This window comes from Acartia tonsa, chromosome 6 (genome assembly GCF_053477335.1).
Source record: "Acartia tonsa isolate MP-2025a chromosome 6, ASM5347733v1, whole genome shotgun sequence".
In the NCBI taxonomy this organism is placed as follows: domain Eukaryota; kingdom Metazoa; phylum Arthropoda; class Copepoda; order Calanoida; family Acartiidae; genus Acartia; species Acartia tonsa.
Genome location: NC_137265.1, coordinates 37,068,047 through 37,094,499, shown reverse-complemented (window position 1 = coordinate 37,094,499; position 26,453 = coordinate 37,068,047). Strand labels below are relative to the sequence as shown.

Sequence of the window (26,453 nt, the reverse complement as noted above, 5' to 3'; positions counted from 1 at the left end):
GGTGAGTAATTTTTCTCTATGTCTAACCCCTGTGGGGCCTATTCTTGACCTAAAGTAATAAACAAACGAACGAAAAACTACCCTTAATATTTTTAAATTATTTCAAAAACAGGAGAAGGGGGTTTCTTTGATCTACAATGCACTTTTAGGAAAAATTCCAATTTAATTATTTGTCTGAAAGAAAAGGGATTATCAATAAACGAAAAAATTAGTATCGCATTAAACAAATATTATAATTTTTCTGCAGGTCATTATTGGGAGAGGAGGGGGGGGGGGAGGGCATGAAATAAGATAGCCTATAATCACACCTCAGAAAGAAATCAAATTTATATCAAACATTACATAATTACGTTTTTAACGTAACAAATTTTTAACTAAATCCAAAATACCTTCTATTTCTGATAGTCGAATAAAGCAGTGAAAAATCCACCCTTCCGCCTTTTTTTTTATTATCAGCAAAGCTACTTTATACATACAACGTTTTGGTAGGTTTGTCCTGTATTTTTTACTTAGATCTTAAGAAATAGGACTATGGACAATAATTAAAGGGCACCAAATTATGAATACAAAAATTACCACTTTTGTAAGAATTGTGGAAAAGTTTGAACAATGTTACTTTTTATGTACCCATCAACTTAAAGTTTTTAAGCTTAAGAATTAGAGAATGTTTTTTTTTTAATTTGGACGTCAGTATACTTAACAATTGAATGATTATTATTTATGAAAATAAAAAAAAGTTAAACCTAAAGATGGATTTATTATTACTTCAATCTTTCATGTTCTCTAATAAAGTGAACCTTCTAAATGGCTAAAATGACGATCTCCCTGATCCCCCCCCGTACTTGAAAACGAACTGACTTATAAACAACAAGGAGGATAGCAGGCTGAAATGACGAAATATTTTCTATTGTCATAATATCTACATATATTCTACATCCATTAACCTAAGAGAGTTTATCTTTGTTCCCTTTCCTAATTTAAAAACATTAAAGTTCTATGTAACTTCGTTAGTGTTGCGCGTAATTCTCCTTGTTTTACAACACTTAATTATCTATAAATATTTAGAGGTCACTTCAATTTAATTTAGTAAAAATATACCCACGTCACTGTAAACATATCTAAATAAACTAAAATGAAGCTTTGTCTTCCTTTGGTTTGTCTTTTTCTTGGTGTATTTGGCAGTCCCTTGGATTTACAGGTAAAATTATCAAAATTTGATACTTAAATCGAAAGTTAAATATTTCAAGTCACATGTAAAAAAAAGGATGACAATATCCAAAAGAGAAGCGAAGCAAAAAATCTTATTCAGCGGTCATGTAAAGATACAAAGAAAGAAGGACATAAAAACAGAAGATATTAGAAGGATAGAAAATCACGAAACCTTTATAAATCGACATTTTTGTTTAATGACCTGCGGACTGACAGACTTTTTAAGTTGCGTTGCTGTATGCACATTTTCTGCATAGCATATACAAACTGACTTATCGACTGACGGGACGGACAGACAGAGCGAATTAAGGACTAGCTTTACTGTTGAGGTAAAATGTTTAGTATCGAAGCTATAACCATTAACAATGAACGTTCGTGCGTCATGCCAAGCTACTTAAAAATAATAATTATTTTCATTTTTCTATTATTTTTCTAGTTATGTCAGATTAAATATCTAAAGATCATATCTATTTATATCCTTTTAATCATCCAACCAATATGCCAACATAATCCTTATATTAAAGTAACAAGATGTCTATCTGTTTGTCTAAAACTTAAGATCTTGGTAACTGGTAACGATGTTTAGCCAAGCTTCTTTTAGGTCCATGAAGTTTTATAACATTTTTGGTACCTTCAATCTCCCACGAGAAATCGTTCCTGGAAAAAAATAACTCCCAACCCCAAAAAATTTTTATTTTATTTTTATAACTCAAATTGAACGTAAAAGGTCGACTTACCCCTTACCCTTACCTAAAGTGCGTCTAGAGGCATTCTAGAATATAGTCGCCCTCTAGTTTTTAATGAAATGATTAATACTAGAGGCTACATCTCTAGAGGCCTCTAGGTGCACTTTAAGTGGGGTGGGGTGGGGGAAAGCCGACCCATCTATTATCAGATTTATTTTTATAAAGAAAAAGAAAAAAATAATTTTAATAAAATTTTTTTGGAGGTGAAAATTTTTTTCCTTAGGGCATCAATACCCTCCCCCATAATAGTTGTAAATCTTTCGAGAACCTATAAGAAGCTAAATTAAAGGAGAACCATATCGGTCTAGCGATTATAGCAACACAGACAGACAGACAGACATCATGTTACTGTTATATAAGGATAATATTTTCAGGAAACTGAATACGATGCCCAAATCGGTGAATCCATCTCTCTCAATGATGATCTTGCTGAAGTAAAGAATGACACCACCGCCACTGATGACGACTTTACTCGTGTGTTTACCCACAATAACCAGGATGAAACTATTCTCCAGGATGTTGAAAGATTTTCCCTTGACTTTGATCTTCCACATGAAAACGAAACTGCTCCAGGTCCTTGGTCAAATCAAACTTCAGGTAAAATTGTCTCGGCGATTTCCCAGAAAGTGTCAAGTCGAGTAGAGAACTCCCCACCTTATTGGACAAAATAGGAGTTAAGGACAAGGGTTATCAACTACTCTCCCACTCACATTTTTAATTTATATCTTTATTAGAGGGGAGGTGTTCTGAGCTTGCTAGTTACTTTAGAGAAAGCACCCAATTTTATATTTAAAAAATATATTTACTCTATCAAATTTTTTTTTTTAATAGACATAAATTACACAATAACCAACATGTTTAGACTTATGCAAATCTATTATTTTGTAGATGATTATGATTGGAGCATTTTTGAAAATTTGGAAGATAATCTACTAAGGTTGTATTTATATTAGATTAAAAATATTTTTCTGAAGAATTGTAGTTTTTAGAAATGCAGTTGATAAGATACTTAAAATTTTTATTAAAGCATATTAAACGCAAAACTTGTTCAAAGGATCCATGAAAAAGAACAACTTAATTGGATCATATTTATTTCTCGTATTCATCCGAATCCGGTGGATAGGTACCGGTTCTCATCCATACGAAAAAATTATGTCTAGCATCATTTTATATCCAGCTTTCTACGAATATAAAAATGTACAATCATAAGATTAAAACCAGTTTTAATCTTATAATTGTACATTCTATATCCGCGGAAAGCCGTTTATAATACGATGCGAGAAATAACTATTAATGTTTTATAGTGGAAGAGATATAAACTCTGCCAAAGGAAGAGGTAAATATTACTTTACAATAGAAAATAAGGATGATTGAATTTAAAAGTAGCAAAGCAGTCTAAAAAAGAAACAAAAGTGTAGCTAAGGAACAAAATAAAGGATAGTATAAAGAGGAGCTTTGAAAGAGAAAGTTAAACATGTATGCATGTGAACTGACTGAATAGTATATTTATAACTGATTATGATTCTAAAAATGTTAAGTTGTCGCATTGGGTTCTTGTCATCTCTTAAATCATTCTCCAAGTCATAGAAAATTCACGACCTTTTCCTGGAAGTCCTAACTGTGCATGATCTCAAGACAGAAATAATAATATAAGATATCATTTTTAACGTCTCTATCATGATATGGTGTGGTCCAGACTCGCACTAAGTACCTCTCCGGCAACAAGCTGACATGTTACAAATAACGCCAATGCCGCGGCTTCATAACTCTATGATTAATTAGGTAGTCCATGCTGCCACAGAATAATTGTTGAAGCTATGGAAATCAAACATGGAGTCAGATATGTTCATTATGATAAGGTTAACTTCTAGTTGCGAAGAACTCTATACTTAGGCATCTTGCATACGTTTCTCTGTCAGCAATCATATATTTCTTAATTCTAAACATATTTTACAATAGTTTTTCTTTAAATTAACTCAATCATCCAACACACAAAAATGTTTTCAGCGGTTAGCGAGATCCTAAACTATATATAGACAGACAGACATTCTAAGGTTTGAACTAGCGGCTTCGCCCCTAGCATCTAGGGGCTTTGCCCCAAGAGGTAATTAAAAAAAAAATAAAAAATAAAGTATTTCTGGTGCTGCCATTTATTTTGAAGTAGTTTCCCCAAAATTTTTTTTTTTGGGGGGTGGGATTTCATTTTTGGAAGGGTTGGGTGTGTCCCACCCCCCAAGAAAATAGCTTAAAACCACCACAGGACCAATAGTTATATATACTGAAGAGTAGAATCCGATCGAATCAGTGGTTACCAAGATCTTAAGGGACAGACGGACAGAGAGACATCAAGCTACTTTGTATTATAGATAGTTGCTTTTATGCTACCTATGCACGTTATATATAGTACTTTCGTTACTGTAAATCTAAATATTTTCTTCAAAATTAAATAAAATTCATACTGATAAAACTAGTAATTCTTAAGAAATTATCACACACTATCAATCAACTAAAATGAAATACATTTTTGTTTTAATGAGAAGTATAATACGAAATATTTAAGGACTACATAAAATGATAAAATAATAAATAATAAAAAAAAATGGTGCAACTTTTATCAAAAGTGTACTAAATTCCACTGCATTAAGGGAATAAATACAGCTTATTGGAAGGCGCAACTTTCAATAATAAATAATTCAAGTTTAGCTTGGAATGTACACAATAACAAACACATTAGTGGGAGGACGCAACTTTAAATATTAGATACTTTAATCTCAGCCTTGTGTGTACACACTAACGAATACATTAGTGGGATAACGCAACTTTCAATAACAGATAATTTAATTTTAGCTCGGGGTGTACACAATAACGAACACATTAGTGGGAGGACGCAACACATGGGTCAGCATTCAAAATACAGATCTTGTTATTACTTGGTGTGGTAAGTATTTGAGTATTTTTTACTGGAAAGGAGTGGACATTGGACTGTAAATTACACTAGTACCCAAAGATTTATAATCATGATAAACTTTTTGTACTTATATTGAATCTTGATTAGTTGGTTCAAACCTAGTGGTATCCAAACTTTTTGATCATTCTAATCTGAAGAAGGGGTAAATTTGTTGATCATCATTTGGAATGTTTATTGATTTGGCATCCATTGTCTTTAAAATTGCAATTTGTATATTATGATAGAAAGATATAGATGTCCATACCAACATGAACGACATACAAAAAAATGTCCAATATAGAATTGTATTTAATGACACAACCTTTATCTTTAGGTTCTTTCTGGCACATAGGACACAAGGAAAACGCTGGGGAGTGCACAGGATTTATTTCAACTCCGAATGATGTCATTTGTGTTGAGGTAAATCAATTATATTCTTAGCTGTGGCAAATTGTAATAGCTTTGACAGATTCTAATGTTTTTCTCTTTGTATGTGTGTTTTGTTTTTCTAATTATCTTTGAGTTACAGTAGAACAGTCGGATGAACTGGTGTCCATTTAAAACACCCTGGCTAAAGAGTAACAATACTAAAAAAATATGAAGAACTTATTTATTAAATAATAATAATAGGATCGAAAATTCTCTATATTTTTATTAATAAAATTACGCTTTCGGGTTTTGAAAAGCTATAAATCAGGAATATAAAACTTTGGTCATTTAAACAACATACATTTGATAATTTAAACAATATTATAAATATATAAATTTAATGAAGGTAAACATCTTTAAATTGTATTTACCCAAATTAAATACTTACATATATGTAGAAAAAAAGGTTTTGTGATTTCTAAAATTAAAAAATCATTTCTATGTTAAGTTTATTGTTAATAGTGTAGTAAAATTATAATCTAGGAATGTCTGTCTGTAATAGTTTATTTAATGCAAGGATTTTATTTTAACAGAACAATACTTTTTTTTTAGCATTATCTACTAATACCTGATTGATACCTCTGGGGAAGGTTGATAACAACGTAGGTCCTAAGGCCCTAACATTGTAGTCAACCAAACTTTTAATTGCACGACCTTTGTCTGGAAATCCTAACGGTGCATGGCAATGGGCTAAGGCATCCCCCCCCCCCTACTCTGACTATCAATGTAGCCTACCTGACATAACAAGTAAATGGACGTCTTTAGTTTATGAAGTATGTGTAAGTGTATTGTATACTGTTTCCACGAATTATTAACTGTAATAATTATTTAGAGAGCTGTTAATTATCGTTATTATGCCAAGTGTATCAACAAATTATTAACTATAATAATTATTTAGAGAGCTATAAATTATCGTTATTATGCCAAGTGCATCAAAGAATTATTAACTATATTAACTATTTAGAGAGCTATAAATTATCGTTATTATGCCAAGTGTATCAACGAATTATTAACTGTAATAATCATTTAGAGGGCTGTTAATTATCGTTATTATGCCAAGTGTATCAAAGAATTATTAACTATATTAACTATTTAGAGAGCTATAAATTATAGTTATAATGCCAAGTGTATCAACGAATTATTAACTATAATAATTATTTAGAGAGCTGTTAATTATCGTTATTATGCCAAGTGTATCAAAGAATTATTAACTATATTAACTATTTAGAGAGCTATAAATTATCGTTATTATGCCAAGTGTATCAACAAATTATTAACTATAATGATTATTTAGAGAGCTGTTAATTATCGTTATTATGCCAAGTGTATCAACAAATTATTAACTATTTAGAGAGCTGTTAATTATCGTTATTATGCCAAGTGTATCAACGAATGGGTGGATGCCACACCTAGCAGACTCAGGTACAATTTAATGATTTAACTATATTTTTAACCCTGCCCCTCTCCCTGGGTTACTTAGCCTGTCCCCACCTTTATTCTAGGGAGATTTATCTTGGGAGGGTAGAGTTCCTTAACTTGTAAAAAATTCATTATAATGGAAAACTATATCAGTTCAGCGATTGACACGATATTTTGCTTCAGACAGGCACATACAATAAATCATCTTACTTTTATATAAAGATGGACCATTTAATTGTTGAACATTATAAAACATAACAATTTTTCTTTATATTTTTGTTAGGATAAGATGCATTGATAACACCCGCAGAATTGAAAATATTGGGTAATAATATTTTTTTATATTACAAACATGTTAAATCAAATATAATTCATGACTGATATTAAAAAAATTATTTTTTTACATATTTTAGAAAAAAATAATTATTAATAACGTTGAAATAAATAGTTTGTTAAACGCTTTGCTAAACTCAAAAATACATTTCTAGATTTATTTGAAAATCACGGAACCTTTTACATATGTATGAATATCTATATTTTTGTTGCTTGACCGACAGTTCAATGGATCACGTAAATTACATACTGAATTGTTATAAGGAATCTTCACAAAAAACAACCAGCCATCTATCTTGATTAGTAGCAGAGAAAATATTACATTACAGACTGACGGACAGGCGGACGGACAAAGAAAGGTATATACAGATTAGTTTAGTTTCTAAAAATGTTCAATATGTTTACTCTTATTTTAGAGGAAACGATGAGATTTTGGATATTGACCCACGTCACAACAAAGTATCAACAGCATAATTTTTCCTGAAGACATTACAGAAAATTAAAAATGATTAAAAAATCTTAATTCTAATTAATTTTGTGGCATTTGATCCATTACTTACTGTCTATTTTTACTTGTCATATGTATCTGATGAAAATATAAGAAAGAAATTGTTACCATTTTCAAAATTAACAATTGAGTCTCCAAGTATTGGATAAAAATGAACTGTTAAAAAAAAATCAGCATGTAGGTAAAAGTAAAAAAATAAAATGGAATTGAATAAGCTGCAAAAATACTAAAAAATGCTTAATAGCTAAAGTACCTTTTAATAATAAGTAAATTTATTCATTTCTTCTCATTATTGTTATTTATATATTTATTATGATGATATTTATTGATATTTAATTGTTTAATTCTGCAAATAAATCTTAATTAAAAAAAATAAACTATTATATTTAAGTGTATGACGTAAACATAGACACAGATAGGACATTAATGTCCATTTGTAGCTCTGTAATAACTAATAACAAGCTATAAACAAAAGAAAAACTTATTACTCCACAAAATAAAAAAATAGAAAATCTGTTGGTTTATTAGAAAATATTGTCAAAAACAAAGTAAAATAAAATATACAAAATTCTCTTAATAAATATTATGTAAATTCATAAGTAATTGTTGACGAACATTTAGTGAAGCACAGACGTACCATGGTATTATAACAGCTGCCTATCTGGAAAGAGTAGAATAAACAAGGATGACAACATCCATAAAAGCAAAGCACTGAAATGGTAGGATAAACGGACATTAACACTTGTATAGTGTCAGAACTGAAAAAGCAGAATATGAATTAATTATTAATAATAAATTTGTATTAGAGTCAAAGCAAAATTGTAAGTAAATTTGTTGAAAAACTGCTTGATAATGTTTATGGACATACTTATATTTCTAGGACTTGATTATTGAGTTGCTTCGCTTATAACATTATACTTTGTTGTCCCAGGAATCAATATACCAAAAATCAGATCAATCGGATGATTAGATCACATGAAAATTTGTTGTTGAAAAAGTAAAAAAATGGACGTACGGACATTTTGGTAATGATTATAGAGTTGCTACGCTTTCTAAATCGTATCTAACTACTAAAGGAATCACCATGCAAAGTTTGAAATTGATAGGGAAATTCTAACATGCCTAAATTAACGAAAAAAAATATTCGTTACGGACGGACGGACGTACGGACCGACCGACCCTAATTATAGGAAAGCTTGGCTTTAAAAATGTTTAAAAAGGCGGAGTTACAATGTATTCCTACAGTATGGACAGGTCACTGATTGACATCCTAACATAATCATACTATACAGTATATACTATCTATACAAAAAAAATACTTTTTAGTAAAAAAGTAAGGGAAAATATTTTCTTAAAAAATAAAAGATTAAAAAAAGAAATAGAGTGTGGGGTTATTTTTTTAATGGGCCATTTACCATGAAAGGATAATGGTAACCTACCTTAAAATGGTTATAAACATTCCTTGGTCCTATGGGAAGCTTCACTGTAAAGGAGAACCTTATTGGTTCATCGATTAAAGAGAACTCTGAGTACATCCTGTTACTTTTATTCAAATATTTATCCCTGAATGCTAATGATCCCATAACTACCTAGTAGAAAATTCTTCAGAAATTACTGAATTTTTTCTAACCCTACATAATTACACACAAAAATGCTCTCTTATTACAAGAAAGCACAAATCCATTAAAATTTTTCGTCCAATAGAATATTCAGAAAGATTTCAATATACTCTAAAAATTAAAATAATTTGTAATTTTGTTTAAATCTATTTATGAAAACTTTACAAAGCAAAAAAAAGAAAATAAAACATTTATTTAAGTACAAACAATAAAAAGTCATGTGGCTTTATGGCAGAAATGATTACTTTTAATATATATTGATTGTTATTAGTATTATTTTATATTAAGTTAAATATTTTGATAGTATCTGGCAGAATAATAAATATGTGAAGAGTAGAATACAAATTTTCACTGAAAAAATTTAAAATGCAATTTTTTTTTTTACAAAAAATTTTTTTATATTTTTAGCTCTACTGTAGGACGGTCTGAAAAAATATGAAAAATATGATAATATTATACTCTATAATATGATGGACAATAAACCACAAAAATATTTTTTTATGTTTAAACTCTAAAACTATCAGGTTTGCAAGGGCGTTTGCTGCAAATCATTCTTCCACCAAAATTTCAAAAATATTTTTAAAGAATAAGAGGACAGGAGCTGAGTTTGAATAATGACAGGAGGGAATATAAAAATCTGATACTTTTTTTCAACCTCCCATACCCCACATGACCAAAATTAGTAGGGTTATCAAACTGTAGATGATGTTATAAAATTATTTAAAATGAAAATTTTACCTGCCACCAAGAACCACCTCCTCTGGCTGATACAAGGGGACAGGAGAATCATTTTGTATCTCAGAATATCTAGGACTTTTAATATAACTTTGAAGATTTACCAATTGACTCCAAAAAGTAAGGGGTTGTCAACAATTATGCTCACCCCTCTTGCAAAACCCTGTGCACGCTACTGCTTTAAACAAGAAATGATAAGTTGTTTACTGAATGCCCTTTGGTAAGAGTTTCTTTTAAGAAATCAGCAGTCTATCTGAAATAGCAAACAACAAGACACATTTTCCCATAGTCCTGGAGGACGGGTAAACGTATAGATATAGTAAATTATAGAGTAGCTACGATTCTAATATTATTTGTTTGTTATTAGCATTAAACAAATTTAAATTAACTCACCTTGTTTGCGAGTTTTCTTCTGCGGCCGCAGCCCCATTCATCCCATGTCTGGTTCAATAAATATTAAATAGTCATTTTAGTATTATTCGTATTATCAAAATTAGCATTGTGATTAAGAAATATCGAAAAAAATACCTTCTATGAGTCTCCAAGTATTGGATAAAAATGAACTGTTAATTTAAAAAAAAATCTGAATGTAGGTAAAAGTAAGAAAATAAAATGAAATTGAATAAGCTGCAAATAAAAATACTAAAAAATACTTAATAGCTAAAGTACCTTTTAATAATAATTAAATTTATTCATTTCTTCCCATTATTGTTTTTATATATTTATTATGATATTTATTGATATTTAATTGTTTAATCCTGCAAATAAATCTTAATTAAAAAGAATAAACTATTATATTTAAGTGTATGACGTATGTTCTAAACATACACACAAATAGGACATTAATGTCCATTTGTAGCTCTGCAATAACTAATATTAACAAGCTATATACAAAAGAAAAACTTATTACTTCACAAAAATAAAAAAATAGAAAATCTGTTGGTATATTAGAAAATATTGTCAAAAACAAAGTTAAACGAAGTAAAATAAAATATACAAAATTCTCTAAATAAATATTATGTAAATTCATAAGTACTTTTTGACGAACATTTAGTGAAGCACAGACGTACCATGGAATATAAAAGCTACCTATCTGGAAAGAGTAGAATAAACAAGGATGACAACATCCATAAAAGCAAAGCACTGAAATGGTAGGATAAACGGACATTAACACTTGTATAGTGTCAGAACTGAATAATCAGAATATAAATTAAATGTATTAGAGTCAAAGCAAAATTGTAAGTAAATTTGTTGAAAAACTGCTTGATACAGGATAATGTTTATGGACATACTTATATTTCTAGGACTTGATTATTGAGTTGCTTCGCTTATAACATTATACTTTGTTGTCCCAGGAATCAATATACCAAAAATCAGATCAATCGGATGATTAGATCACATGAAAATTTGTTGTTGAAAAAGTAAAAAAATGGACGTACGGACATTTTGGTAATGATTATAGAGTTGCTACGCTTTCTAAATCGTACCTAACTACTAAAGGAATCACCATGCAAAGTTTGAAATTGATAGGGAAATTTTAACATGCCTAAATTAACGAAAAAAAATATTCGTTACGGACGGACGGACGGACGTACGGACCGATAGACCCTAATTATAGGAAAGCTTGGCTTTAAAAATGTTTAAAAAGGCGGAGTTACAATGAAATTCCTAAAGTATGGACAGGTCACTGATTGACATCCTAACATAATCATACTAGACAGTATATACTATCTATACAAAAAAATACTTTTTAGTAAAAAAGTAAGGGAAAATATTTTCTTACAAAAAAATAAAAGATTAAAAAAAGAAATAGATTGGGGGGTTATTTTTTTAATGGGTCATTTACCATGAAAGGATAATGGTAACCTACCTCAAAATGGTTATAAACATTCCTTGCTTCACTGTAAAGGAGAACCTTATTGGTTCATCGATTGAAAAGAACTCTGAGTACATCCGGTTACTTTTATTCAAATATTTTTCCCTGAATGCTAATGATCCCATAACTACCTAGTAGAAAATTCTTCAGAAATTACTGAATTTTTTCTAACCCTACATAATTACACACAAAAATGCTCTCTTATAACAAGAAAGCACAAATCCATTAAAATTTTTCGTCCAATAGAATATTCAGAAAGATTTCAATAAACTCTAAAAATGATAATAAGTTGTAATTTTGTTTAAATCTACTTATGAAAACTTTACAAAGCAAAAAAAAAGAAAATAAAACATTTATTTATGTATGTACAACAAAATTATGGCAGAAATGATTATTTTTAATATATATTGATTGTTATTAATATGATTTTATATTAAGTAAAATATTTCGATAATATCAGGGAGAATAATAAAAACATGAAGAGTAGAATACAAATTTTCACTGAAAAAATTTAAAATGCAATTTTTTTTTTACAAAATAAATTTTAATATTTTTAGCTGATTGATATTTCTTAAGCAGCTCCACTGTAGGACGGCCTGAAAAAAATATGAAAAATATGGTAATATTATACTCTAAGTTTTTGTCATGTTGGTTAACAAACCACAAAAATACTCTCAGGTTTGCTAGGGCGTTTGCTGCAAATTATCCTGCCCCCCTAATTTCAAAAATATTGTTAAAGAATAAGTGATGATGCGAGTTTGAAAAATGGCAGAATGGAATATAAAAATCAGATACTTTTTTTCAACATCCCATACCCCACCTGACCAAAAAAGTAGGGTTATCAACCTTTAGATGATTTTATAAAATAATTGAAAATGAAAATTTTACCTGCCACCTAGAACCACCTCCTCTGGCTGATACGAGGGGACAGGAGAATCATTTTGTATCTCAGAATATCTAGAATTTTTAATGTTACTTTGAAGATTTACCAATTGACTCCAAAACGTAAGGGTTTGTCAACCATTATGGTTACGTTTTGCGCGCCCCTCTTGCAAAACCCTGTGCACGCTACTGCTTTTAACAAGAAATAATAAGTTGTTTACTGAATGCCCTTTGGTAAGAGTTATCTTTTAAGAAATCAGCAGTCTATCTGAAATACCAAACAACAAGACACATTTTCCCTTAGTCCTGGAGGACGGGTAAACGTATAGATAAAGTAAATTATAGAGTAGCTTCTAATATTATTTGTTTTGAGAATGAAAAATATTTGTTAGGTTAAATTTGAATTAACTTACCTTGTATGCGAGTTTTCATCTGCGGTCGCAGCCCCATTCATTCCATGTCTGGTTAAACAGAATATTAACAAAAAGTCACTTTTGTGAAATAATATATAGTCTACATAAACCAATAAAATTGAAAATCTACAAAATGCCTTCTAATACAGCCATTCTTAATATTTTGATTGCCAATTCTTTCATTTCAATTTTCTGTTCCTGTTATGGTGTCTATCTTGATTTGAATCCTGAACTGTGAATTGTATATGCCTATCATTATTACCACCATGAGAAGAAACACCCAACATTTGGTCCAGGGCTAGTGTCAACATTCTCTTGTTTACTCCTTAATGAAAAAAATGAATCATAACAGAGACAGGACATTGGCAATGAACTAATCTTCCCTGAATTATAAGAAACAAAATCAGTCACATTTATTAAAGTAAAATAAATCTAAATTATTATTTCGGGGGCAGATAAAAAGGTCGTTTTTACTACAAAAACGTTGCCCTCCAAAATGATGAAGAAATCTGCTGAAATTACCAAATATTGTTTAGAAATAATTCAGTTGTTGGTTACAACTGGGTGGAGATGAATCATTTAAGGAAGAACACAAACCCCACCCATTTCCCTATGCATATTGAACCCATTGATGCCAGGGGCGCGGCAGCTGATGTAACATTATAAGATAAAATTTTGATCAAAACTATTTTTGTCATTATTTAATTTACATAGATATTTTGAACAATATACTTTTTGTATCTTCTAAAGTTTTACAAGTTTTTACTTAGATAAAAATCTTTTTGATAAAAATATTATTTTTACCTGTTTGTTGATGGCGATTCTGTGCATATCTTGGTCCTGGAGCACCTTGTCTAAAACACAAATAGCCAATCAATACGTTAACTCAATTAGTCTTTGTGTCAGTCTTTGATGGTTAGATAGCTCAAATGATAATTTGAATATGTTAAATAGAATTGTCCTATGCCTGCATGAAAATTCCTGTAAACAAATGGGTTATGAAATTGATAGAATTACTTATATAGATGTTTATTCCTGGGATGATATTGATATTATTTTCATTAAAATAAACATTTATAGATTTATCAAAAACATAAACATAGCAAAAAAATTTTGATACTTTTTATCAGATGCAAATATTACAGTTATAATTACCTGGAAATATGGTGTCCTTCTAGCCTTCTTGCATCCAATCGTCTGTTCTGGTTTCTGATTGGTTGGTTTTGATCCAGTGGGGCAAATTGGGGGTTTTCATTGGCTGCAGCTGCTGCCACGTGATTGGGCGATCTTCGGTTAAATCTGATAATTAATTCCAATGAAATCCCAATAAACAGAGGTTTATATTTTTCCTAAATTGTACCAACTAACAGGGTGATTTAAAAAATGCGGTTTTCGATTTTTTTGGCCTCTCAAATTTTTACCTTGATGTTGGCTCTTGTTCAGAATAACTGTTCAAATTGTCTGACGGCAAATCCCCTAGAAAAATAATTAGAAAAATGTTTGATTACTGACGTCACGCGACTTTCAAAGCATATTATGAGCAATTTTCAACGTCTTTAGTTTCATGCTAGGTGGTCCGAACACTATTGTTGTTGTTGTTAACCATCTGGAGGTCAGATGTTGTCACTTCATATCCCAAGGAATTCTGAGCACTTTTTGGGCTGCGTCCAGAGGTCAGAGGGGGTGAGTGTAGTGATCTTAGCTGTGCAATTAAAAAGATGCTCAGTTGTGTGAGCATTAAGTTTACAATCTGGGCATCGTATGCTCTGTGCTGTGTCAAATCTGCTTGTTGTAGACCGTAGACTGTATCCTGATCTTAGTTGGGCAACTATTATCACTCCTCCTCGAAAATTTTAGATTAGTTAAACTGGCTGAAAAATTGAAGATAAAATGTTTTATTCATGTGAAATATTCCTCCTGATTTCAGTCTTTATATAATTAAATAATAAATTAAATTGGAAAAGGATATAATTTTGCTAAAAAGCTTATTATTAGTGATCTATTTTAATTGAATGGATCTTATCAATTCAAATTATTATAATTGATTATATTCAATTTATAAATTAATGATTTTGGAAGAAACAATTATAAAATTGGCGGTTAAGTAAATTTTATGAATTTTTAAAACAAGGACAAATATTTTATTAACGATTTGTCACTAACCACCTATGGATATATGAATTGGAGAGACAATGACTTCTAGCTAAAATATCGTGAAAACCAGATTTATAGCAATCAATCGGGTGCTTGCTTACATGTGAAGACCGGAGCACCGAAACCCCCCCCCCCCGCTTAGTTTTGCGCAAAATTAAAACCTTTTACTGGCCAAAGTCAATAAATAAGGAAATTATGCCCCAAAACATGAATATCCCTGTAATAAGGTTTCCCCTCTGGTATACCGGATTTTCTTGATTTACCTCACTCAACTTTCTGGCGTGTTGTAAAGTGAAAAAACTACCCCCCCCTTATTTTTGATTTTCTTCAAAATTAAGGGGGGGGGGGGTTAAGTCTTTGCCTTGCTGAGCACTTTTCCTCCTTGCCGTTTTCCAGACATTAAAAAACTACCCCCCACTTATTTTTGATTTTTGTCAAAACTAAGCGGGGGGGGGGGGGGGGGTTTCGGTGCTCCAGTCTACCACATGTAAGCAAGTACCATCAATCGCAGTGCTATTTTAAAAATATTGTAATTCTACTTGTTAAAATGTAAATTATAATTTGAGCATTTTAGAATTTTTTATATCTGACAATAAAAAAGAAAGTTATTATAAATATTATAAATCTAAAAGACAGATTTACGGAAGAAATTAATTATAAATTATTAGCGTTTTATAGACTATTCATGTAAAATGCAATTATCTTTTTGTTCTAGTTTTATAAAAATCTATTATAAAATTTTATTATTAAATTCAATGATTTAAATATATAATGATAATAATAAATATTTATCTTTATCATTAAGGGTTAAATTTAATTTTTTGTGTCCACCAATATAAATGGTTTAAAGTTTGTCTGATGCCAAAATTACTTATTTTTTTTAAATTACATTTACAGTATAGTATCGTACAAAAACGTATATTGAATTGTAAATTACACGTGTCCCCAAAATTTTATAAACACGTTAACTTTTGGTACTTTCATTAAATATTGCTTGGTTTGTAAAAATAGTAGTGTCTAGACTTTTCCACCGATGAGCTTGGTATAAGATTAAGATAAGACTCTAGGGGGCTAGATGTCGCTTCGTGTACTAGATCTCTTCTCCACGCACCTTGAAACACACTCCGCTTATGATTGCAGTGTAAAGCGTCCATTCACCCACCAGACAACCAACTCTCTGAGATCCACGACCTTTGTCTGAGAAGTCCAAACTGTGCATGGTAACGAGCTGCGCCTGTTTTGGGCCAAGGCATTCCCCCCACTCTAACTATTTACGTTGCGCATCTGACATAGTAGCAGTGGCAACCATTTTTAACGTCTTTAGTTATGACGCGGTGTCGGACCGAGATTCGAACCTATCACCTTCCCGACGACGAGCGGATGCACTACGTGTTGAGGCACGGTCGCGGGTTGAAAAAAATGATAATAAGCTTGGTATACAGATGATTTACCTCTGCATACGGGTGTACATAAATCTATCATTCATTGTCTTATCTCTCTAGATCCCGGATAAAAATCTTACCTCGTTGCAGAGAATTATACAAGGATAAAGAATTTCGTCGGTTGGATCTAAAATGTTTGGAAATAGATTATTTCATATTACTACTGGAATAATAATAACTCCCCTCTCCAGCAAAGTTTTTAATAGTGCAGCTTCTATAAACCTATCTTCATATCCCTGTCCAAATCTCTCGCAAAATGACTACTCTTTTCGCGCCTGGAAATATCAATTGTTGAGTCTAAACCAATAAACACAATTACCTTTATTAAAGTTTGAAAGGGTTTTTATTGTGTTACTCCTTTTAGGCTAATATATTTTTTAGGATACCTACTGTGTTCCATTCCTAGGGTAGAAATATACTGTTCTATAAAGTAGTAAGTTTTTTTTGTCTAAAGCTTAAGATCTCAGATACTACTAAACCGATTGAGTTTTCTATTTTATGTATGCTTCACACAGGTCCTGTGATGGCCTTAGCCTTTTTTATTTACATATTTAAATCTTGGGATGGTTTTAAGCTATCTTTTAGTCACTCTTTGTCCCATAAAGTACAGAGCCTTTAGATGCAAAGGGCGTCGCAGCTAGTGTTAAAAAGATTAAGGGGTGGAGGGAGGGGTATGTCCACGGCTTATAAAACTGATTCTACTTAAACTGTTTAAAACAATTTATTATTAAGAATTATAATTAAAACCTTTGTTCTCAGGATATATAGGACAAAATTAATATATTACAAGATGGTAGGGTCACTTATATCCCCAGCGGACAAACATCAATAGACTTTCTCATAGTTTTGTTCTTGTTTATTACTCTGTCAAAAGGTGAGGGGCTATAGCTGAAGGGTTCTCTTTAAAATTACCTAAAAAAGTATTACTAATATGTGTTTTAAGGGGAAGGGGGTTGTATTAATAGCCCCTTGCGAATTATGGGATCTTGTCAAAAGTTTTAAACAATTAAGTCAGAAAATATTAATGTCTGGATAATTCAATTTTCAAACCGAAAATTGAATTACAATAAATTTGGTTTATAATTGTACATTTTTAAAAGAATGCATAAAACTAAATTTTTCCTATGCCAGAATAAAAGAAAAATAGAAAAATCGCTTTTTATTCTGAAATATTTTTGATAAAAATAAAAGTATTTTCCTTCTCTTATGATCAATGAAAACAATTCTAGATTTTTTGTCTAAAAATAATATTTAATTAAGTATTTATTACAAGGCAGATTAACTTTAATGATAGCGAAGTTTTTTGTTTGTTTAATTAGTCCTTTTTAGTCTTATTGGTCTAAAGCTTAGAGAGCTAAATTTGATCAATTTAAAAAGTTAGGCAAAAATTTTATAGAGTTATATTGAAAAATAAGATAACAGAAGATTTAAAAATATCAAGTAAACAAACTCTCAGAATTTGCTTTACAGACCAACAGACAACCCAGCTTATTGTATATAGAGTAGCTTCGCTTTTTAATATTTACCTGAGGCGATTAATAGCTTCTAATTTTCATATTCATCAAAGAAGTTAAATTAAAGTTTTAAAGAAAAATTGGTTTGTCAACTTAGGGATGCAGGGAAAGGGTAATTTACGTTAAATATGTTGCTTATTCCCAAAGTGCCCCAAAGGGGGGGGGGGTAGTTTTTCTGTATGCCTTACCCCCTCAAGGGACATTAACCTTTTGGAGCCTGTACTGTTGGTGCCAAAAAACTGCCAGGGTGCTCAGTACCCAAAACCTAATCTGACCTAAAGTAATAAACAACCTAAAGAAAAACTACAGCCCAATTATTTTCAAATTTCGAAAAGGGGGGGGGGTAAGTCATCAGCGCTCAATAATGTACTGTGAGAAAGCCAGCGAATCAATGAACGAGTTTTCAGAATTTTCGAAACCAGTTTAATATACTTTATTTATTAACTAAATATTTTACTCCTTTGGTGTTAAATTTGCGAATAGTTATTTATTTTATCGCATTATATTATTGACAGCTTTCTGTGGATATTAAAATGACAAATTTTAAGATTTGTAAATCCCGAAAGGCCTAAGGTCAGGGCTAACAAAACTGATACTATTTTTATAATTTTTATTTTAATATTCGTGGAAAACGAGACTATACATGAGTTTTCAGTATTGCTGAAAACCGGTCTAATCTACCGGATATTACTTGGTTTCGTAGCCATACTGGAATATCTTCTTATTATGTTGTATTAAATAATAAGAGATATAAGTTTTCCGGAATTTTAATGTAGGGAGTAGATTTGAATTCTGCATCAAATTTTAAGGATTTTTTATAAAATTCGTTTTTTGTAAAATTCTTTATCTAAAAGCGAAAATACATTTTAAGTTAATTAATTTTGACCAATAGGATAGGTGGATTTTAAACTACCTGCGCTCTAATTGGTTGAATGATGTACGACATCCAATCTGAGCGCAGATTTTTTAAATCCACCAATCACAGATGCCAAAATTAATTAACTTAATTTGTATTTCCGCTTTTAGATTAAGAATTATACAAAAAACGAATTTTATAAAAAATCCTTAAAATTTGATGCAGATTTCAAATCTACTCCCTACATTACAATTCCGGAAAACTTATATCTCATATTAAATAATCTTAATTTTATTCCGGGTTAAGTATTAATGAATATTTTCCTAGAGATGGTCCATGGACGTCAGAATTTATATTCAACAAATCTAAATTATTTTAATATTAAATTTGGTTTAATTTTTAATGGGAAGCCTCTCTATAATTCAACTTTTTACAAAATCATTTTAATTCTAACTGTTTTATAAAGGTAATAGGAAGTTTTTATGTTTGTGTGTCAACTAAGATCAAGCAACGACTCAATGGATTATTACACAAGTTAAAGGGAAGATTTACATTAGTCTTTGGAAGCTTGGTAGATGGAAAGGTCGGCAATTCTACTATGTGTTGCTCCCCAACGACAGCTGAAAATCACGTGATCAATTTCAATCTTTGTTGCTTAATAATAATTCTTACCATTATGGGGAGCATCCCCTTGGTATCCATTGGCGTAGGAAGGGGGTGGAACTGGTCCATCTTCCCCACTGAAAAGTAAGAAGAGAACTTGAATTAATATTTTTTATTTTACTAAAAACCATTCCTGTGCGGATCCAAACCCGATTTATATCCGTGGTACGGATTAAAACCGGTTTTCAGCAATTTAGACAGTTTTTATGACCAGGCTATACCAGCCAATGTACTTCAAAAGATCTAAATACATACTTAAAAAATCTTGTTATTGAGTATTTTTCCTACTTTGAATAAAAGAAATATTGTATGGGGTATTTTTTCTAAATAAACTTTTTAAAGTTACCTGTCCCTGGCTTGTCTCTGGACGCTAACAGGTCTCTGATATCCTATCATTAATTTTGTATTAAAACAAAGAAAATGTTTATTCTAATATAACCTCGAAACCGATTAATATCCGCTGGATTAGAACCGATCCTCAATAATTGTGTATAACATTGTACTACAGACAATTTTCAATAAATATTAAAATATTGATATGACTTTTGTTAGTCTTATAATTTTCATTTTACTATTCGCGGAAAGCTGTCTATAATACAATGGGATAAATAACCATTCTTATAAGCAACCCGCGACTGCATGCAGCCTAATGAGTGTTATCAAAAAAGACTTTCTATATTACTAAAATATCAATTGACATATTTGTTTATCAGGAAGGAATGGGACAATGGGCTGTTTATTACACTAGACCCCAAAGTATTAATAACGTTTTCTTAATCGTTGGCATAACAACTATGGGGACTTTAAATGAATTTTGATTGATGAAATATAAGGTTGAGTGTAACAACGTTTCAATCAATAATTGTAATCTACAGAAGAGGAAATTTTACGTATCATTGTGGATTTACATTAATTTATTGGCCATTGTCTTATCTCTTTAGATCCTTGTTTGTTTATACCTTAGTTTAATGCTTTACCTTTGATAGGAGCTTCTGTGGTGGTTGTCTGCAAGGGGCATGGAGGTAATGTTGTTGGCATGCAAGGCGGAGGGGTTGTTGTTGTATGAGGGCAGGGGGGTCGGGGAGTTGTGGGACAAGGGGGCAGGGTCGTTGTTAAGGGTCTGATCAATATTTTTAAAACTCAAATACAAGAAGAAAGTAATATAATTTTTTTTTACATGTTGTCAATTGTTTTTTTCTTTTGTCAGTTCCTCTATTTGTTTAAAATCTGGTTACAATACAAAATATAAATTGTTCCAGCAGAACATGCAGGGCAAAAAACTATAAATAACAAAACTATTCATTTAAAACATATTTAAACAAATTAAAGTAAACTACTCCTGCTACTTCTTTAATATGGAGCTTTCAAGAGGGGAGGGGGAATAAGTTGCATATTTAAAACGAGCAGAATCACATAGAATATAAAAAGTTAGTTTTTTCTGTTAAAATGGATCAATAAAAATCTAAGAAAGAAGAAAGAGTTTTGTCAATCCTGCAGGGTGGTGGTCTTGGTGTTGTAGTTGTAGTGGTTGTTGTTGTAGTTGTGGTAGTAGTTGTAGTTGTGGTTGGGGGAGGAGGACACCTGACATTGTAGTTTTAAGTTTTAACAAATATCACTAAGACTTGAAACATCCATAACACACAATTTTACAAATATTCAGTAAATACGAAAAATCAAACATGTTTTATTTCTAGGCTTATTTATTCAATTTAAAGTTAAAAGGACTAATTCGTCAAGTAATGTAAAAAATATTTTTTTTCAACATCTAACTAAAGAAGAAATAGGATGGCTAATCATATCCTTATTATATAAAATATGTTATGTAATTGTTATCTAAATTGTCTCCAATAGTGCATCATTAAAAGAAATTTATGAACAATTACATAATCAAATTCTAAATAATATAGATTTTGATTTTCTTAGTTTTTAATCTTTTTAAAGAGCAAATTAAAAATAATGATTATCTTTACTTGGAACTGTGATAATAGATAAATTGTTAAATGAGAAACATTTTAAATAAATAGTTTAGTTTCTGTCTATCTGTTTGAAAAAAAATCATTTTCCCGAATTTTAAATTTGTGAAAAACATATTTTTTCCCTTTTCATATTTGGTATCTTACTCAACCTAACCTAACCTAAGTAAGAAATTTAAAAAAGTTAAGTTTGTGTTTATACTAATTAATTACCTGGGAGGTTGGTATCCCTTCTGATGGGGAGGTGGAGTGGCCATTCCGGGTGGGGCACTTAATGCACCTAAACTATCACTAATTAAGATATTCCTTTAGGGATATTACAACTGAAGGAAAACTATATTGCATTAATCCCGTTTCTTTACTTCAATTTTCTTCGACTACAACTCTGATATAATAAAAAAGGACGAAAATAGGCTTTACACCGAAAAAATTTAGCCATTTACTGTAAAAAATATGTTACAAATACAATATATATATACAAATTCTGGCACCTCTGTTTTAAGTTTGCTGTTCCTTTAAACTGTACCTGGTCCAATATCATATCCAGGACAAGGAGGTGGTGTCGGAGGAGGAGGTGGAGTGGTGCTCTGAATAATCATAAATCTATTATTATTCAAATGTTTTTATTAATTAACAGGTCCACTTAATCCTTCACTATGCACAAAGGATTCCTTAAGAAAGGTTCTGAATCTGTAATAGTTTGCCATAGGAAACATGTTGACAGAAAGGCTACACAAATGGGTTCTTGAAAATTTGTAGACAGCCACTAATTGTAGAGTATTAGTTATGCCACTTGAAGTGTACTGGGTAAAAACATACTCCTTGTAAAGATGTGAACAAACATACAAACACTATTTATAGAGTAGTTACAAGATGGAACAGCGTACCCCTTGAAGGTTACCTGTGTAGTTGTGTACATACATACATACACTAATTATAGAGTAGCTAAGCTAATTATACCTGGGAACAGCAAACCCATTAATGGTTCCCTGGCAGTGGTGTACGTAAATACAGACATTAATTATAGAGTAGCAATAAGTATACCTGGGGATAGCATAACCCTTGAAAGTTACCTGGGTAGTTGTGTAAATACATACAGACACTAATTATAGAGTAGCTAGACATGTAATACCTTGGGAACAGCATACCCTGGGCAGTGAAGTCCATACATACAGAAACTAATTACAGTGTAACTATGCTACTAGAAATATACCTGGGGAACAGCATAACCCTTGAAGGTACCCTGGGCAGTGGTTGTCTCTGTGTTCATCAAATAATTTCTTCCTACATTAAAATTAAATTTATCCATAAAACAGGTTATCAGCAACAATCTTTAAACTTGTAAAATGTTAGGTTTTCATTTATAATAGTATATATCTAATTCTTATTTAATTGTAGACTTTTTAGAGGGTCATGCATCCTAGATTGAAAAGATCAACACTTCTTATAATTGATTTGGGATTATGTTTAAGTGTATTAGTTGATATATAGAGAATATGAACTTGCTGTAAATGATGATAAAAGAGCTTTTCAAATTATTTTATTTAATCTTATTTCACATATACATAAAAAATACATTATTTTTATTGATCCTTCTAAAAAAATACTGACAAAAAAGTACAAATAATTTTTCTTCTCAATAAGGGCATTGATTTTTTAAATTATTTTCATTCTTTTTCATAAAAATATAAATTGTTATGAAATTTCATCTATTATTCTATTTACATAATCACTATCCGGATTTTGTAAACAAAGATTGACAGTAAACAATTAAATTCTTTCTAAACAATGCTTGCCAAATATGGCTATTATATTCAACAATATCCTTACATTAAAAGAATTGTCTTTGTACTAATCTATTTAACAAGGATGTTCATTCAGTATGGTTACATAATATGTACATACAAAAATTTTAAATAGCTGAGTTCGCCGCTAAAATGAACCAATCACATGTCTTCTGTTCAAAATGCGAACATAGTATTGGATATACATATTTTGGCGAGGTTGAATGTGATTCATTTATTCTTGTGGAAAATAAGAAATTCAAAAGACACCATAAACACGGATCTTCTATGAGGTTTAGACAATTTTTTGACTATTGTTCCTTTGATTTTATATAATAATGTTTTTGCTTATGCACCATAGGAAACCATTTTAAAACATCTACCTTACCTATACTATAAAATAAGGTTTATAAGTTGAAGAGAAGCTCTAAGATAATTGGTGTATTTTTTAAAATGCACACAGAGTTTAAATAAAATTGTGTATATACAATATTTGCTTTGAAATAAACACGCAGTATCTTCCATTTATAAATCTAATAATCTTCTAAAAATTGTCAAGATAGGCATATTTAGATATGAAAAAGTGTGCACATATGTTTATACCTTACAACAATCATCAGCCTTATAAAAACTGTAGTGCTAACCACAGCTGTTATGTATTTTATGAAAAACAGCTGGAACATGAAAACAACATGTGTGCCACTTCTGTGCTGAGGTGCAGCTGTGCTAGCCTCCAGGAGAACACTGAAACCTGAAAACTACCTGTGCCACATCTGTGCTGAGGTGCAGCCAGTTGTGCTGGCCTCCAGGAAGAACATCTGGAACATGAAAACTACCTGTGCTTCTTCTGTACTGAGGTGCAGCTGTGCTAGCCTCCAGGAAGAACGCCTGGAACATTGAAAATACCTGTGCCACTTCTGTGCTGAGGTGAAGCTGTGCTAGCCTCCAGAAAGAACACTGGAACATGAAAACTACCTGTGTCACTTCTGTGTTGAGGTGCAGCCTCCAGGAAGAACTTGAAACTACCTGTGCCACTTCTGTGCAGCTGTGATAGTCTCCAGGAAGAACATCTAAAACATGAAAACACCTTTACCATTTCTATGCTGAGGTGCAGCTGTGCTAGCCTCCAGGAAGAACACTGAAACATGAAAACTACCTTTGCCACTTCTGTGCTAAGGTGCAACTGTGCTAGCCGCCAGGAAAAACACTGGAATATGAAAACTACCTGTGCCACTTCTGTGCTAAGGTGTAGCTGTGCTAGCCTCCAGGAAGAACAGCAATAAAAAGAAAACTACCTGTGCAACTTTTGTGCTGAGGTGCAGCTGTGCTAGCCGCCAGGAAGAATAGCAAGAACAAGAAAACTTCATGTGCCACCTCTGTGCTGAGGTGCAGCTGTCCTAGCCTCCAGGAAGAACATTTTGAACATGAAAACTACCTGTGCGACTTCTGTGCTGAGGTGCAGCTGTGCTGGCCTCTTTGAAGAACATCTAGAAGGTAAAAAACTACCTCTGCCACTACTGTGCTGAAGTTCAGTTGTGCTAGCCTCTAGGAAGAAGATCTGGAACACGAAAATTACCTGTGCCACTTCTGTGAAGATGTGCTAGCCTACTGGAATAACATCTAGAACTTAAAACTATCTTTGTCATTTCTATGCTGAGGTGCAGCTGTGCTGGCCTCCAGGAATAACATCTGGAACATGAAAACTACCTGTGCTACTTCTGTACTGAAGTGCAACTGTGCTAGCCTCCAGGAAGAACACTGGAACACTAAAACTACCTGTGCCACTTCTGTGCTGAGGTGCAGCTGTGCTAGCCTCCAGGAAGAACAGCAAGAACAAGAAAACCATATCTACAGATTTACCCCTCATTTTTGGACATACTGAAAAAAATAATCAAACAAAAATAAGATCATAGGTAGCATAATAATGTTTTTTAAGATCTTAATGTTTAGCAAGAAAACATATAACAAATTTCTTATTCCTTGTGATGTAGCTATTTTGTCAATTCTTAGAAAGTGCTAAGCTCCCTAAAAAACGTGATGTTTTGCTAAAACTTTCTTTTTCTATAAAATGTAAGGAAAGTGAAATTTTGCGTAATAGTGCAGACTTTAAGTGTCTTGAATGAAGGGATAAGACAATAGACGAAAAGTCAATATTTTCATCTTCTTTTATAGGCGAAAGCTTGCATTTTGTAGCTTGTAAATACTATTTTAAAGTTTGTAGATTAAATGCATGCCCTCTTACATAGACGTCCAAGGGGGGGGGGGGGGTAATGGGGCGATTACCCCCCCCCCAAACGTTTTTTGCGCGCTTCGCGCGCATTTTTAATACTAAATATTTAATAAAATTTGAATTACCCCCCAAAAAAATTTTACCCTGTGGGTAAATTTTGGGGGGATAAACTAAATTTACCCCCTGCCAACAGATTTCAGAGGGGGTAATTACCCCCCCAATCAAAAAATTTTCGCGAGCTTCGCGCGCCATTTTACCTTCCCCCACTTCAAATTTTTTACCCCCCCCCAAAAAAAAAGCTTGGACGTCTATGCCCTCTTACTCCCTGTAAGTGTACAATTAAGAGAAAATTTTCTCAAAGTATGTAAGTTGTTTGTATGCATCAGCGCAAAGACTGCAAAAAACTGCATATTTTGCAACGCAGTTGGCGGATTTTTTTTGCACAATAGCTGTTCACATGTTTTTGTTTCATAATTATATTATTGATTTAAATAAACTACATGTTGAGAACATTTTTTTATGATTTTATTTCAAACTATTTAATGAACAGAGAGAGGCTAGAAAAATAGCTTAAACACAACCCAAGACTTAAATCTAAAAATTAAATAGCCTAAATCCATCACGGAACCTATTCAAAATAGAGAATCAAATCAGTTCAGTAGCTATTGAGATCTTAAGTTTCAGACAAAAAACACTCCCTTCTTTAGAAAATGGGATTGAA

The 26,453-nt window shown here is 31.5% G+C and overlaps 2 protein-coding genes across 2 annotated transcripts; one reads left to right on the top strand and one right to left on the bottom strand.

The window, feature by feature from the left end:
* The first annotated feature begins 1,085 nt into the window (after window positions 1–1,085).
* LOC145322550 (uncharacterized) lies at window positions 1,086–7,968 on the top strand. The gene is made up of 10 exons (XM_080164649.1): window positions 1,086–1,198; window positions 2,330–2,552; window positions 2,844–2,892; window positions 3,260–3,291; window positions 3,738–3,814; window positions 4,803–4,893; window positions 5,237–5,322; window positions 6,683–6,753; window positions 7,034–7,075; window positions 7,500–7,968. The coding sequence occupies exons 1-10, from the start codon at window positions 1,133–1,135 to the stop codon at window positions 7,555–7,557; spliced, it is 795 nt and encodes a 264-aa protein (XP_080020775.1). The 5' UTR covers window positions 1,086–1,132; the 3' UTR covers window positions 7,558–7,968.
* A 4,294-nt stretch (window positions 7,969–12,262) lies between these two features.
* Window positions 12,263–25,396, bottom strand: LOC145322547 (uncharacterized). The gene is made up of 18 exons (XM_080164645.1): window positions 25,279–25,396; window positions 22,932–23,002; window positions 22,245–22,305; window positions 21,932–21,998; window positions 21,240–21,326; window positions 20,723–20,868; window positions 20,092–20,134; window positions 19,755–19,822; window positions 19,409–19,447; window positions 18,239–18,260; window positions 16,793–16,839; window positions 14,538–14,592; window positions 14,272–14,415; window positions 13,921–13,970; window positions 13,318–13,441; window positions 13,117–13,167; window positions 12,710–12,778; window positions 12,263–12,417 (listed from the first exon to the last, which is right to left on the bottom strand). The coding sequence occupies exons 1-18, from the start codon at window positions 25,367–25,369 to the stop codon at window positions 12,393–12,395; spliced, it is 1,260 nt and encodes a 419-aa protein (XP_080020771.1). The 5' UTR covers window positions 25,370–25,396; the 3' UTR covers window positions 12,263–12,392.
* Between the last annotated feature and the right edge of the window lie 1,057 nt (window positions 25,397–26,453).

What these genes read in the sequence shown, in the direction of transcription:
- LOC145322550 (XM_080164649.1), top strand. Translation starts at nt 1,133, where the DNA reads ATGAAGCTTTGTCTTCCTTTGGTTTGTCTTTTTCTTGGTGTATTTGGC. An exon ending in TTGGTCAAATCAAACTTCAG is followed by an intron (nt 2,553 to 2,843) that starts GTAAAATTGTCT and finishes ATTATTTTGTAG; the next exon opens with ATGATTATGATTGGAGCATT. An exon ending in GCCACACCTAGCAGACTCAG is followed by an intron (nt 6,754 to 7,033) that starts GTACAATTTAAT and finishes TATTTTTGTTAG; the next exon opens with GATAAGATGCATTGATAACA.
- LOC145322547 (XM_080164645.1), bottom strand. Translation starts at nt 25,369, where the DNA reads ATGAGGGGTAAATCTGTAGATATGGTTTTCTTGTTCTTGCTGTTCTTC. An exon ending in GAATCGCCATCAACAAACAG is followed by an intron (nt 13,442 to 13,920) that starts GTAAAAATAATA and finishes TTTTTCATTAAG; the next exon opens with GAGTAAACAAGAGAATGTTG. An exon ending in GAGGTGGTTCTAGGTGGCAG is followed by an intron (nt 12,418 to 12,709) that starts GTAAAATTTTCA and finishes TATTTTTTTCAG; the next exon opens with GCCGTCCTACAGTGGAGCTG.